The sequence below is a fragment of the Rhipicephalus microplus genome, chromosome X (genome assembly GCF_043290135.1).
Source record: "Rhipicephalus microplus isolate Deutch F79 chromosome X, USDA_Rmic, whole genome shotgun sequence".
Taxonomy (NCBI): Eukaryota; Metazoa; Arthropoda; class Arachnida; order Ixodida; family Ixodidae; genus Rhipicephalus; species Rhipicephalus microplus.
The window spans coordinates 85,193,285-85,207,298 of record NC_134710.1 but is presented as its reverse complement, the minus strand read 5'-3'; the positions used below and the strand labels follow the sequence as shown (position 1 = coordinate 85,207,298).

At 44.1% G+C, this 14,014-nt stretch overlaps 1 protein-coding gene and 1 long non-coding RNA gene across 2 annotated transcripts; both read left to right on the top strand.

Annotated features, from left to right (window-relative positions):
- The first annotated feature begins 254 nt into the window (after positions 1-254).
- On the top strand, positions 255-2,226 carry LOC142775647 (uncharacterized). Its single transcript, XR_012886885.1, has 2 exons — positions 255-355; positions 1,942-2,226. It is a non-coding gene; the product is annotated as an uncharacterized LOC142775647 (long non-coding RNA).
- Positions 2,227-9,012: 6,786 nt separating this feature from the next.
- Cdc45 (cell division cycle protein 45) lies at positions 9,013-12,256 on the top strand. The gene is made up of 2 exons (XM_037427350.2): positions 9,013-9,906; positions 10,275-12,256. Exons 1-2 carry the CDS (start codon positions 9,239-9,241, stop codon positions 11,245-11,247), a joined length of 1,641 nt encoding a protein of 546 aa, XP_037283247.2. The 5' UTR covers positions 9,013-9,238; the 3' UTR covers positions 11,248-12,256.
- Positions 12,257-14,014: the final 1,758 nt, after the last annotated feature.

Below are 14,014 nucleotides of genomic sequence, written 5' to 3'. Positions count from 1 at the left end.
TCACATACTCTACCTGGTAAGAGCTTTGCAGGCACTCACGCCATCATAAATTCCAGATTTTGGGTGGCACTTTTTTCTGCTCCAAAACGAAATGTTTGATTCGATACAGTCTGTGTTGAAGCTGTCCTCCTTTGAAGCGCCGTTTCCCGAAGCGAATTTATAACTCTGCTGCGGACTTGCATGGCCAAATTTACGGTGTGGTCATACCGAGCACTATTTTCGGAGTTTTGTCCGTGGCCGGGGGCTTAGCCATCTTGCTCTTACCGGAAACAATGAACGTCCGCCTGCCGCTAACCCTCAGCGAAGGAGAGGATTTCGGGAAGGATGTCCAACCCTGCAGCTGCGTTGGAAGCAGGTACGGTTTCGACGCACCCTTATACTTTTGTACGAGTAAAATAACGAGACGGATTTCTCTAAACATTCATATCAATTGATCAGTATGGTTGGTGCATGACATGCTTACCGTTAAGAGAAATGCCTCACAATGCTGGTTCGCGGGTGAATACACTAGTATTCACCCGCGAACCAGCAAACAAGAACACGTGCTGAAGATTGGTGATTCACCCGCAATCCAACAACAGTTAACAAACTCTATCAAGGAGGCCACTTCACGAGTGACATATGATACATGTCTGTCTGTGTGCCTATGTCTATCCTTTCCATTTCTCCCTGTCCTCTACTCTTCCCTCTTTCACTGATGACTGCCGTTCTGGTATCAGCTGCTCGAGCTATACGCAATTACACTGTCGCTTTGAACTTAGCTTTTCCTTCTGACTTTTTCTACATATTTTCTCAATTAAATTTACAACCACTTACTATTACTATTAAAAGGAGGGCGAATACAGTGGTAAAAACACGAACAGTGTTGAGCGCTCTATTTCTGCATAGTCGGGTGGATTAATTACGTGCAAGATAATTTACGTAAAACATTGCAATGATCGTTCTCATTTGACTGTGCCTTTCAATCACCTGCCACCGTGACTGGAAAAAAAAGTCAAGAAATAACTTTGCCGCAGCTCCACAGAAGCGGTATATTAATCGCTACGAAGCATTATTGTTATTACTACAGGCCGCTTTTATAATCTACTATGCTGCTGAACCACGCACGAAAACTCATCGGCCTACTTCATAGTTCAAAACAGACCAAGCGTCTGTTAAGTTGAGGTCTCAACTCTACATGGGTGATTCTTTGCATTATATGCCGACCACCAGTGTGCTCTTCGTGCTCTCCATATTCCGCAGCTTTATCTCCTTGCGTTTTCGAATGGACCATCGTGTCAACGTATAGGCGTTCATCGGCCACCAATGATGGTTGAACCGAAGGCCGGCTTGATTCTTCCCTTGACGTTATTTGAAATGTTCACTGCTCGGTATCACTGATGTCTTCGCGTGAGGGAGATCCTCCTTTCTTTTCCTCGCGCAAATGTATCTTGAATTGTGCTTGCCTGAGCTCGTTGGTTGCCCATAAAAAGGGAGTTCCAGCCAACTACATGAACGAGGGCAGAAGGGTAATGTGTCCTCTTCCCTTCTGTTATCGTACAAGTAAGTGGTTGGCTGGAACACTCTCGCTATGCATGTATATATTTTGAATCATTGTCTTCCCGAAAAGGGCGAAGAAGAGCGATTGTAAGTCACGTTCTCTTCTGCCATTTTGGTAAAGCATGCAGTTCAAAACGTGGTCGATCTTCGTCCATAAACATATTTACTTATCGCTGTATGATATACGGCTGTGTAAGTGCGTTGGAATGGGCAAATCGAACGAGAAGAAATAGATGGCATATGTGACCCTGAAATTTTAATTTTGGCAGTAGTTTTCAAGCGCAAACGGAGCAGAAAAAATGACACGCCCATTTTTTTAAGAACAGCGACAATTCACATGGCATTGGCACGACTTTACATCACTAAATAAAATTTTTTCTCTCTTTCTCATTTTGCCACTAGGACGAGCGAAGAAGACGACGATAAACAGGGACAGCAACAACAACAAAGATCCAACGTATGAGCGCAATAAGTATACAGCGAAAGTTTCGGGAGATCTCAAGAAGAATCGATGGCCCCAGACTTGATAACCTTTGTAGGGGCACTGCTATCATTCATCGAAGCCTCTGGAGCCTCCTGGCCGTTCATCAGTGAACCATCGAGTGACTCCCCCTTTTACGTGGCTCAACATAGGAGTGACGGACACTCCTAAAAGCAGAAGCAATAAATGACCAAATTGAACATTGATCCGCACCCCTAATTTTTTTGTCGACGCTGTTTTCACCGAAAGCACGTATCGACCAGTCTCTCAAGATATACGGCAACATTATCCACAGCTTTAATTTCGCTTAAAGCAGCGATTCTGTATCGTTGCATAGTTTAAAGAGACAAATGAAGCTTCCTGATTTGCAATGTACTGAGTGCTGGATAAGAAATGCAGCGTTCAGTTCATGCTTTCTATACTTTTTTTTACTCTGTGAAATGAAGTACCTGTTGGTATTTGTTTTTGTTTCTTTTTAGAAGGAACAAGGACTTTATATTTCGGTTAACACAAAAAATTGAAGTAAAAACAATTATTGGCAGGCTGTACAACATACCATCTGAATAATGACAGTTCGCGCCGTGACACAAATGTCTCGCGCTGTATTAACGAATAAACTAACTGGGTTGACAATTAAGTTCAAAACTAGAAATTGTCGCAAGGAATCGATAGAAAACACGCGTGAAATATGAATATCTAAAATAGCGAAGATCGACTCTGCACCTACAGAAAATCGCGTCAACGATACTGCGTGCGCACTTAGGCCGTACCCAACAACCTGCACTCTGGGCGTCGCTAAACAAATGCTCCTATCCTTCTATCTTTTGCCTCTGCAAAAGAAGGGGGAACAAAGTACGCTTCCGAGCCTCTGAAGTCGTCTGCCATACGGTTTTGTCAATGTGGTGAATTCACAAAGATGTTCATTCATATAGCGCTTCTTTGCTATTTGACTATGTAAAATGCATGATTCTGTATGTGCGAGTCTTGTAGCATCAGCAATAAAACTACCTACAGCCAGTTTTAACGTGATCGCGTCTAAGGTAAGAAGCGTCCCTGCTTCTCACACGCACTGAAGGACTTAAGAGATGAGTTTGATGATGCGCACAAATACACATTGAAAGCAATGAACAATTTTAGGCCAAGGAGTTGCCAAATAGAAAGCTTGCGTGACTCCTGTGGGGAGTTGAAATGGCGTCGCCCATGCTTTGAGTCTATTCGTTCTAGTACAAGGGGAGAGCATATGGAGACCCATATACCGCCGGCTATGTTTACGGCAAGTCACCTTTCAATAAACTCGCCACATGCTGCACTGAAGATAGGAGGCTCCATCCAAGATATGGGCGGCCATGCTTAGTGAAGACCGCCATACTTCTTTATTAACGCCAGCGGAATCAGAGGGACCATTTTTTCTCAATAATTGAAAGAGAACGTGCCTTATACACACAGTGCGCATTATGGTCTGACATCCTCTGTTTGAAATGCTGCAGAGGCTCTTTTTGCGTGGCTGTCGATACTGATGGAGAGCATCACATTCTCATTGACTGAACTCATAACAAAGGATACTGTACTGACTACGCCATCGCCCTTTTTTATCGGGTATGATCTTTCTATCAGCCACCTACAGTGACACCAGCACGATTGGGTCGCCGTATTCCACGATCTGGGTCTTGCAGGCAATGCAAGCTGGCTGCCTTCTTTCTATCACACTGTCTCTTAATCGCTCATTCCCCTTTCCCCAGTGTAGGATAGCAAACCGGACGCGCCATCTGGTTGACCTTTCTGACTTTCCTTCCTTTCGTCTTCCTTCCTTCTTTTATATGTATGTACAAAACGAATTAGTATATTGTTCTACGTTTCAATTTTTAAGCAAATGAAGAATAATTCAGGTGTTTCTTTCTAATCGCCATACTGATTCCATTTGTAAATTTCACAAACAAAGCTTCATTAGCCATCCGCAATGCTCAATAGACATGGCGTCGCACTGTCGGGCCCGCGATGTCACGCCAGGCCAGCAGCATTTCGATTGGGGTGGGAAGAACAAAACGTCCCTGCATATGTATACACAGGCGCCCGCTAACCAATTCCGCGGAGTCAGAATTGAGTGCACAACTAGGGCGTACTTCCTAATAAGGTCTTGGTTTAATGCGCAAAACCTGAGAATTTGATTTAATTGGGGCTCAGGGACCCTAACCTTTAGGCTCACTGTCACCGGCCGTTCATCCAATGCTATATAGCTAACACTCGCCAAAATTTAATGCGTCTCTTACAAGTCGTACCAAACATAATAATTAAAATAATCAAACCGTAAGGTGCAATTCGTGGTGAATACGCGAAAAAAAGTATGTATAATAGTCGAATTCGTTAATGGTCAATGTCATAAGCCAACAAAAATGGTGAGGATAGCTAGAGTGACCGAATAATATTGAAAAAACAAGATGGCAATGCGGCCATCATGTACATAGGGTCCACTGTTAAAGGGAACACCGGAGCACGTGTCGTCTGCTCGGCGCCACCACCGGCCGGCTGCGGCAACCAGTTTCGCGCAGGAGCAGTGAGCGCTGTGGCTGGCGCTCGTTTGTCGTCTGGTTTACAGTTGCGGCCGCTCTTCCGCTCGTCGCGAAGGGTGGTCTATGTGGTTAAATCGTAAAAATTGTCGCTTTCTTTCGAGCTAGAAAGAAACCGACGAGAATTATATATAATCAGATAAATGTCACCCGACTCATCGGTCGGGTGGCCATCATTCGTTCGCATTCTCGTTAGATAAAGAATGCCCCGCTTCGAGAAAGTTTTATGGCGGCGTCAGTTAAAGGCACTTGTATAGCTGGGCGATAATCACCCAGGTATACGTGTGGGTACAAGCCTACATGAGGCTTTGGGTTTTAGGGACAAACAGGAAAAGCTGACACGTCCGCAATAGAAGCAAGTAAGAGATGGTTAGAGTATTGGTGGCAGAAAAGTAGGGATAAAGGACAGAAATACTGGGGAAATAAGGTCATTCTGTCTGAAGAGGCAGAGAGATCGAACATAAATTTACATTTTTCTCTGTTACAATAGAATCAATTCAATCGAAGTAGATAAGGCAATAGGCGAACATTAAAAGAAAGTTTTCTTTTTCTTTTTTGCGAGCCTGGTGACACACCGGTCACCCCGTTATAAAGAGGACGTTCGTAGCGTCCATCCATCCATGTAAATGCCTTGTTGAGCTTACGCACTGCAGCAGCTCAAATCAGCATTAGTGCGCGTCAAATACGCACTCCACAAGGAAAAATATTCTTTAATATAGCTATGCCAGAAAAAGGCGTCTGTAAGGAAGAAGGTATGCTTCTCTAACCACCAAATGTATCATTGAGGTAGTATTTTACATAATCTAATTCCTTTTGAGCTTTGCCTCAGCTTTTCATCTGAGCGTGGCCATGCAGCCTGCGGACACATTTCAAATCGCGAGGACGGCTGGCTTCGCGACGAACTGAAGCGCGGCTGGAAGTGCAGCAGACGACAAACGAGTGCTGCCCACAGCGCTCATTGTTCATGCGCGAAACTACAGGCCGGCTGTGGCGCCGAGCAGACGACACGCGCTCCAGTGTACCCTTTAACAGTGGACCCTTCGTACATATAAAGAAGACAGTGGCAAAAACAGACTAAGCACGTGTCTTGCCCCCTACATTTACGAACACATAGTCAGACTTTTTTGAGAACGTAATGAGGGCCTAATTTTCCAAATATTATTCGGTAGAGTCTGCATTCTTTGTGCAAAAATCCGGCACCAAATCTGTGATCGCACACAAAAAGAAGCAGGCGTTGAAAGAGTGCGCTCTCGACAATGTATGTACAGTACAAAACACGGCGATGAGTATAGCACACGGTGACTGTCTGTTGGGCTTGAAGAATCCTCGGTACTGCTAGAGCTGGCTCTTCTCCGCAAGCTCCGTTCTAACTTCATGAGTATTCTGAAATAGACAGAGAGAGAGAAAGTGTTGTATACATGTGTCATGCGGCATCGCTGCTCAGCTAAAGCGTAATTTCCATAAATTTCAAATTTAAGACACTATCCTAAACAAAAACACTACCTTAAAAGCATTTACCATTTTGCATGACCTGCCGCGATCAATGGCAGCTGAGGGACGCTAGCATATTTGGATCAAAATGCAAGCGAAATTCTGAAAATATAGAAGTCACGACTGTTCTATTTTAACTGTTTAGAGTGGAGTCTACCCGAGATAAAATATCCCAATATACCAGAATCAAGCATGCGCAAACTATGAGCCCGGCCGAAATGACTCTTATTCACTTGACGAGGATGAAGAAGGAGCGCTGCACATCCATGACCACGCTTACCAATAGCCGCATGTTCCATCCTTTAATCTCATCATTTTGATTTTTTAGCCTCAGCACAACAGGGCACACAGTTCATACTGAAAAACAAGAACACGTGCTAAAAATTGGCGATTAACCAGCTATCGCGTCTTTATAAGTAGTTTTTTTTTTTAACAGCGGAAGGAGGGAAGCAAGGAAGGAAGGAAGGACAGGGAGGTTTTTACAGTGGAAGCTGTTACGAGATCACAAGAGGGACCGATTCTGACGCCGCAGTTGTCCTCTGTCGCCGCCGCTGTCCGTCACCACTATCACACGAAATAAAAAATAAATAAATGAAGAATACCGAGAAACTAATGGTAATCAAACCTTACTACTCTGCGTGATCGCCCTGTATCTATACCTTTGAGCTGCGGGCGTGCTTGAAACTCTGGTGCGAACTGACCCTACGCAGGCTTCATGAGGGGTAAAGAATCACCTTGACATGTGCAATGAAACGTTTTTTAACAGGAGAGTAACAAGCAGGCGTCACACAATGTGAATTGCTTAACAAGTGGGTCGTTGAGTGCATAACAAGTGTGTCGTTTAATGCTTTAACCCATTACAAAAGCCTCAGGCATAGTGTTTCATGGTCCTCAGCAAAGTCCGAATAATGCCTTACGAGTATGTAGCGAGTGCACGGTTCTGAGAAGAATGACGAACAATGGCATAGTAGCTGCTTCCAGAGTACCCAAAGATTATGATTTGTGGCGTAGTGGGTACCATGCAAGTGTGCGTGTAATATGTTGCCCCAAGAGTGTCATATAAAAAAAAAGGCTCTTAAAAGGTCTTTCTTCCACCTTTCGCTGAGACTGTACTGCGCGTTCCGTGCGGGCCTGGCGTTTTTTTTTTTTTATTATTCACATTGTTATACATTGTTATTGGATCAGAGTCGCGTCTTTGCCAAACTGGAAAGCGCAGACAGCACACACACACACACACACACACACACACGCACGCACACACGCACGCACGCACGCACGCACGCACGCGCGCGCGCGCGCGCTCACATTTTCTCTATTTCTTTTTCACTCACGTACGATGAAAGAAAATGCGTTTTTTTTTTTCATATTTGAACGTATATGCGCGCATACTCGCAATAGTCTTCCAGTTACCAAGCGTGCAGAAATTTAAGTACTTTAGGCAGAACATCAGTGTACAAAACAATACATATGTTACGATGTATGCACTGTACAATTGGGCCTGATGATGCTAAAGTTCGTAAACTACACACCAAGTTTATTTTGGCCTTCCGCATGAAGTGAACAAAGAGATAGTATCTATATTTAGGTAACTTTCAAACCACATAATAAATATCAGAACCTGTTTAGGTACTCTTATTTGGTAGATCCCACGGTAACTCTGTAATGCACATGGGACATAGCCACTCCCATCCCCCCTTTTTATGTCTTCCACTTTTCTATCTACCTCGCACATTCCCTGGGATCTTTTATAAACGCCCTTCAACTAACGCCGTTACAGACTATCTACAGGAAGCGAGCACACAACCACAAGACTTTTTATCAAAGTTCTCTTTAATCAATAAGTATGCAGAACTTAATGCGATGTTAATGGAGTAAATAATGTGATATAACTCCATATTTTGTTTTTAGCTATAGCGGAGCCTTACAAAACGACCCTTTCCAGTTACATAGTATGGGGAAGCCAGACCCACCAACAGCAACCATCGCAAAATAAGAATTTTTATTAATCAACATAATCTGGACCACGATTTTGTAGCGATGCATTAAACTCGATCGCTTTTATTACACTCATGTGATGATGCGGGCGGAGCATCGCTGACACGACTGACGAAGCACTAAAAGGGATAACATCGGAAAATAAAACTAAATTGCGTATCGCATACACTTTCCTGTTGCGAAAACCTAACATAACCGACGCAACTACAAAGTTTGGGCCAGGAAACTTCAGTTGAAGTTGGTGATATTCAAGGAGGTTTATTCACTTATTTTTAAAGTACAAGCCCGCGACATTACACAAAGAAATACGTTGTGGTTGCGCGCCTCTCTGAAACTTCCGATATTTTTTTTTTCTTTCATTGAATTTGGTACGTCAACACCACACGATAGTTCAATGCAGTGCAGGTCTCGTGTCTCCATGGAAGCCACGCTGGAGAGGTAAATAATGTGCGCGTGAAAAAAAAAATCTGTGTAGCAAAGAAACATTAAATGTATACAGCGCTAAAACAGCAAGCACAGATACACTGGGCAACAAAGCTGTGCACTGTATCATTGTATCCAGTCCACTGACATCAACGAAGGTCGTGTACTACGTAGAATAGTCACTAGGTTGTACTACATATACATAGTGCAGTATGAAATTGGTTTGACATGTGGCTCATCATAAACAGCGGTAAGCTAGCAGCAATAACGGACGAAAAATCGCGGTAGAACAAAATGCGTGCTGCTTTCGGTATGCGGCTACTAAATTTATTGAGCAGCCACGTTATCGAATTATTCGTGCTCAAGCAACGCAGGGAGGGTTCAAGAGGCCGAAGGTCGCGCTCCGACGCGGCCGACTCCGAGAAGATAGCGACGGGTGCCAGCGGTAATTTTCCCATTCTACTAGCTGCTGAAACTCCCGTATCGGCGCTGCGAGCGCAGAACTTGTTTTTTTATTTCCGCCGCTCCCCTTGCCGCAAGCCTGTTGCGTCTCCCGCCAAAACTGAAGAGCGCGGCGACGAGTTGCGCCGCTCGGCAGCCGTTCGGCATTTCAAAACAGCCGCTTCAAAGGATATTTGGACTTGTATAACTACCGTGGGTGAAAAATATCAACCTCGTCGTCAGCTGGTGAATCGGTGCTGTAAAGGTGTGTTAAAGTAGTTTTCTTCGCGCTATATTTACAACGATGTTCGTCGACGTGAAGAACCTTGAGGACGAGTTCTACTTGGAGGTGATTAAAAGCCGAGTGTTGGTTATTATTTCTACAGACGTGGATGCTGTTGCGGCGTGCCGCATTTTGCAGCAGTTGTTTCACTCGGACAACGCACTTTACACGCTTGTTCCTGTGTCTAAGAAAGCGGCTGTAGCAACAGCGTACCGCGATCACGGTGAAGGAATCAAGAACGTCGTATTACTTAATTGCGGTGCGACGTGGGACGTGATTGAAGAGTGCAAGCCTGAAAGCGACGACGTAGTTTTCTACATAGCTGACAGCAATCGTCCTGTGCACATTCACAACGTCTACAACACGAGTCAAGTGCGTCTTCTGATGCCGTCTTTGCCGGAGGAAGGTGTGCCGGCCTACGAGGACCTTTTCAGGGAGGACGACGATGACGACGAGGATGAAATGACCATAGAAGAAGTTGCCGACCGACGGAGAGAGCGACGCGAGTGGGAGGAACGCCGTAAACAGCTTCTCTTTGAATACACGGAGTTCAGCTATCATGGTAAATCAACTGCTGTCACCATGTTCGAAATGAGTTTCCAAATGACTCGACATACACCGGAAATTCTATGGTGGGCGATCGTCGGGCAGTCTGAGCTGTACATCTCCGGAAAAATTGAGCACAATCGGTACGTATGCCATAGCTAGCAAAGTATTGTTGCCTTTTTTTTTTTTTTGCTTGCTGGGGGGGGGGGGGGGGGGAGACTTTGAGCGGATACGTTAAGAGGCTAAGCTGGGGCGTGTTGTTATTAATTTAATGGGCCTGAGGTATCTACTTCTTGCCGTTACTACCTGTGCTAGCTGGGGCGTGTTATTAATTTAATGGGCTTGAGGTATCTACTTCTTTTTGCTGTGACTACCTATGCTTGTTGCAAATATTTGTACAGTTTTGGCTAACTGGTTTCAAACAACACTACACAGCTGCTCATCAAGGACAGCTCATTTTACATTTACTTAACCTCTTTCTGCCCCCGCCCTTCTTCTTTTTAATTTGCAGGTATGTGCTGGAAGCTGGGGACCTTCAGGCACACGTTTCCCGTCAAATTAGACAAAGAACTGCTGCACTGGATCCTTTGGCAGTGCAAATATCATTCGACCAGGAGCTGAATCTTCCTCTGTACACACAATGGTCCCTCATGGAGAGCCTGCAAAACACCCCAACTATATTTTGCAAATTTAAATTGTGGACTCAAAGAGGCTACCGTAAGCTACAGGAGTTCCTAGCAGAACTTGGCCTACCGCTTCTACAGTGCAAGCAGCAGTATGCTTCAATGGACATCAACCTCAGGAACAATGTGAAAGAGTGGATGTGTGACATGGCCGAAAAGTATGGGCTTGAAAACCTACTTTTCGCCTGCTTCACTGGCAGATGTGGCTATCGGGACCACTTCTTTGCCTCTGATGCTGCATATGGCCTCATGGCTATTCTTGAGTCTCCTGTAGGTGATGTAACAACCAACTTCTTTAATACACTTGATGCCCTGTCATGGTCGAACACAGAGCTACTGCGTAATGGCATTCAGCTGGCAAAAGAGCGCTTGATAGCCACCACGCAGCAGGTACACTCATTCATGGATCTTGGCAGTATCATCTGCGCTGGGCCCTTTCTGTATGGCACTGTGCAGGAGGGTGCCCAACACAGTAAGCTTTTTGGATGGCCAAGCGGTCTCTTTCAGTTGGCCCGATGTGCATTGCAGGCGTATGTGGCCAACACCAAAAGCCGTCGCTTTGCCATCCTCCCCCTTGTGCTAGCAGCTGACTATTCAAGTGACCCTTCTTACACTCTGGTTGTCGGCATCCCACCATTGTCCGAAGATTCACCAAAGAACTTTTTTGGCCGTGCTTTTGAGAGGGCCAGCACAATGACACACTGTACATATCAAGCTGATTTTTTCTGTTCACCAGCTGTTTTAGTATACAAGCAAGATCGGGGCAAGTTTCTTGATGCTCTTGTGTCGTTGTTAGTTTGATTCATTACAACACTGCTCCCGTTGCAGCTGCCATGGTATGGTAGTCTGTAGGCTGTACATATTGTAAGATTCCTTCTATTTAGCATGCAATTTTTTAATGGAAAGTGCAAGCAAAATCGCAACACTAGTCTAGCAGGTCATTCTGCGATGGTTTTTAAGAATGCTATTTATTTTATGTATATTTATAAGGGTTTTCTGTATGTTTTCTACAAAATGTTCATTTGCTGCAATTTTTCTGCATCGTTTATCTCATATACAAGCTTCTATTGTCTTAACCTGTCATATTACCATCAGTGAGTAGTTACGATGGTCTTATTCATCCAGAATATGGATTTACCTTTGATGTCTATGATAAAATAATTCTTTTACATTTATGAGCAGACATGTTTAGAGCACTTGTGTAATGTGGTCTGATGGTGAAATCATTTATTATAGCAGCAAGTAATGTAGAAAGCTGTGCGGTACTATTGAAAAGTTGTGTGTTAATGTGTGTAAATAGCAAAAGGGAAATGAAAGTGGATGAAAGAACACTTCTCAGCTGAGAGCCTGACTCATCTCCCACGATGCTCTTGTTACACTCTAATGTTAACCTGTAGTGGTGGCTATCCCTCCATCAACTTCCTTGGGCATTTGTGAGTGTTGATGGCTTTAGCCCTGGTACTAATAGCCACTGCCACTCACAGCTGATTTAAACTATCTTTTAACACCAGTTGTCACATAGTGGTCAAACCTAACGCAGTCCACTGCCCAAGAAATCTTTTAATATTACGTCACGATATGAAGGCTGCCAAAGTTGAAGGGCTTCCTGTGCATTGAGTATTGTTCTGTGGCAGTGTTACAATACCTTGAAGCAAAATTATAATAAAACTACTTGCGTAAACTGGCTTGCATTGAGCATTAAAAATAGCCTCCCCATGGTTGCCTAGTGGCTAAGGTATTCAAGTGCTGACCCGCAAGTCGCGGGATCGAACCCCGGCTACAGCGGCTGCTTTTTCTATGTAGGTGGAAATGTTGTAGGCCCATGTGCTCAGATTGGGGTGCATGTTAAAGGACCCCAGGTGGTTGAAATTTCCAGAGCCCTCCACTATGGTGTCTTTCATAAACATGTGGTTTTGTGACCCCACATATCGATAAATTGAGCATTGATAATATTCTCTGGCCAGCTTCTGAATAGTACTAATCAGGGTTGCAAAAAAAGCAAATGATCTCATGCAAAGGTGCAGCCAATAAAAAAGGGAGAAATTATGTTAAGTGGTGTGCTGCTGGGAAATTTATATGCAGCAACATTATGCACGACATTCGCTGAGCACTGCTAGTGGGCAGCTATATCCTTCATTGTGCTCAGAATAATAAGGAAAGTTCCTAAAATTGCACTGGGCATATTTGGCACCTAATATACATGCTAACTGTTATATACACCCTAACTGTTCTAATATAAACCCTAATTGTTAATATACAGTTATTCGGAGCATAAACACTGCCAACTTACCAAATGAGTATTTGGGGGTAAAACAAGCATAACGCCCCACGTCTAAAGCATAGTTCGATGAGTGTGTCTGTGATCGTAGGGGTGCCCATGAGTACTTTCATACTGGCTGTACAACGATCCATTTTGGAGGTTATATAGAGGTCATGTTTTTTATCGTTGAACTATAATGTGCCTGGTCACTGGCATCTGGCCCTATAACTTGTAAGGCTATTTATTATTCATCCAAGTATATCCATTTATTTGTCTCACCTAGTGAGAACAATTGAAGCTAATTATGAGGAACTTAAGGATTAAGAAATAACTGCTACAAAATATGGGTGAATATTGACCCAGGGCTTCAATATGCATGGTGAGTTATATTCTTCAATCTAGGTAAACATCTTTTTTTTTTCTTGGTAAGTTAATGAAGTATATCTATGCAAAAAAATTACAGGACCACTGTGAGAACTTGAACTGGTATAGCGCATTATGGGGAAGAAGAAACGGCCGAGCAGACCGACACAAGAGGACAGAGCGCTAACTTCCAACTGAGCTTCATTGTCAAACTGCATCAAATATGTAGACCGACGCAAGCATGCAAAACCACCCTAACGCAACGACAAGATAACATAACATCACACCATCACATATCACAGATTCATAGGCGGTTATCCTGATTAAGGAAGGCCACTTCATGTTCAGATAAAACCAAAGAAGGGGCGCTAATGCACGTGCTGCCAGCTCTTGCTATACAATGCGCTTCTATAATTTCTCGAGTTAATTGTGACGGGTGCTTTTTTACCACTTCGCATTGATCAAACATGGGGGTACATCCACAATCGCGGCAGTGAATTCCAATGTGGCCCTGGATTGCTTTGTGAACATTATAATGGTGCTCTTTTAGCCTTTCATTAAGGCATCGCCCCGTTTGGCCGAAATACCACATACCACATGAGAATGGAATCGCGTAAACAACCCCCGCTACACACAGCACATACCGAGTTTTGTGCTTAGTTGCGCAACCAGTGGTACGTGATTTGAGAGGGTTGACTGCTTTGCAAAGCCGCTGTAACTTATCCGGCGCTGAAAACACCACTTTGACGTTGGATTTCTCCCCTATCTTTTTTAGCTGGTGGGAAATGTCATGCACGTAGGGTAAAACTACGGGTCTTTTACGGTCGTTAGATTCCGGCTGAGCCTCGGAGTTGCAGCCTTTCTTTATCTGTTTCAATAGCTTTTCAGCTATAGATGCCAGTAGGATAGCTGGGTACCCAGCACTCAAAAGCCTTTCAGCTTGAG

Coding starts and splice junctions, on each gene's coding strand:
- Cdc45 (XM_037427350.2), top strand. CDS start 9,239: ATGTTCGTCGACGTGAAGAACCTTGAGGACGAGTTCTACTTGGAGGTG. Junction 9,907..10,274: donor GGAAAAATTGAGCACAATCG/GTACGTATGCCA, acceptor TTTAATTTGCAG/GTATGTGCTGGAAGCTGGGG.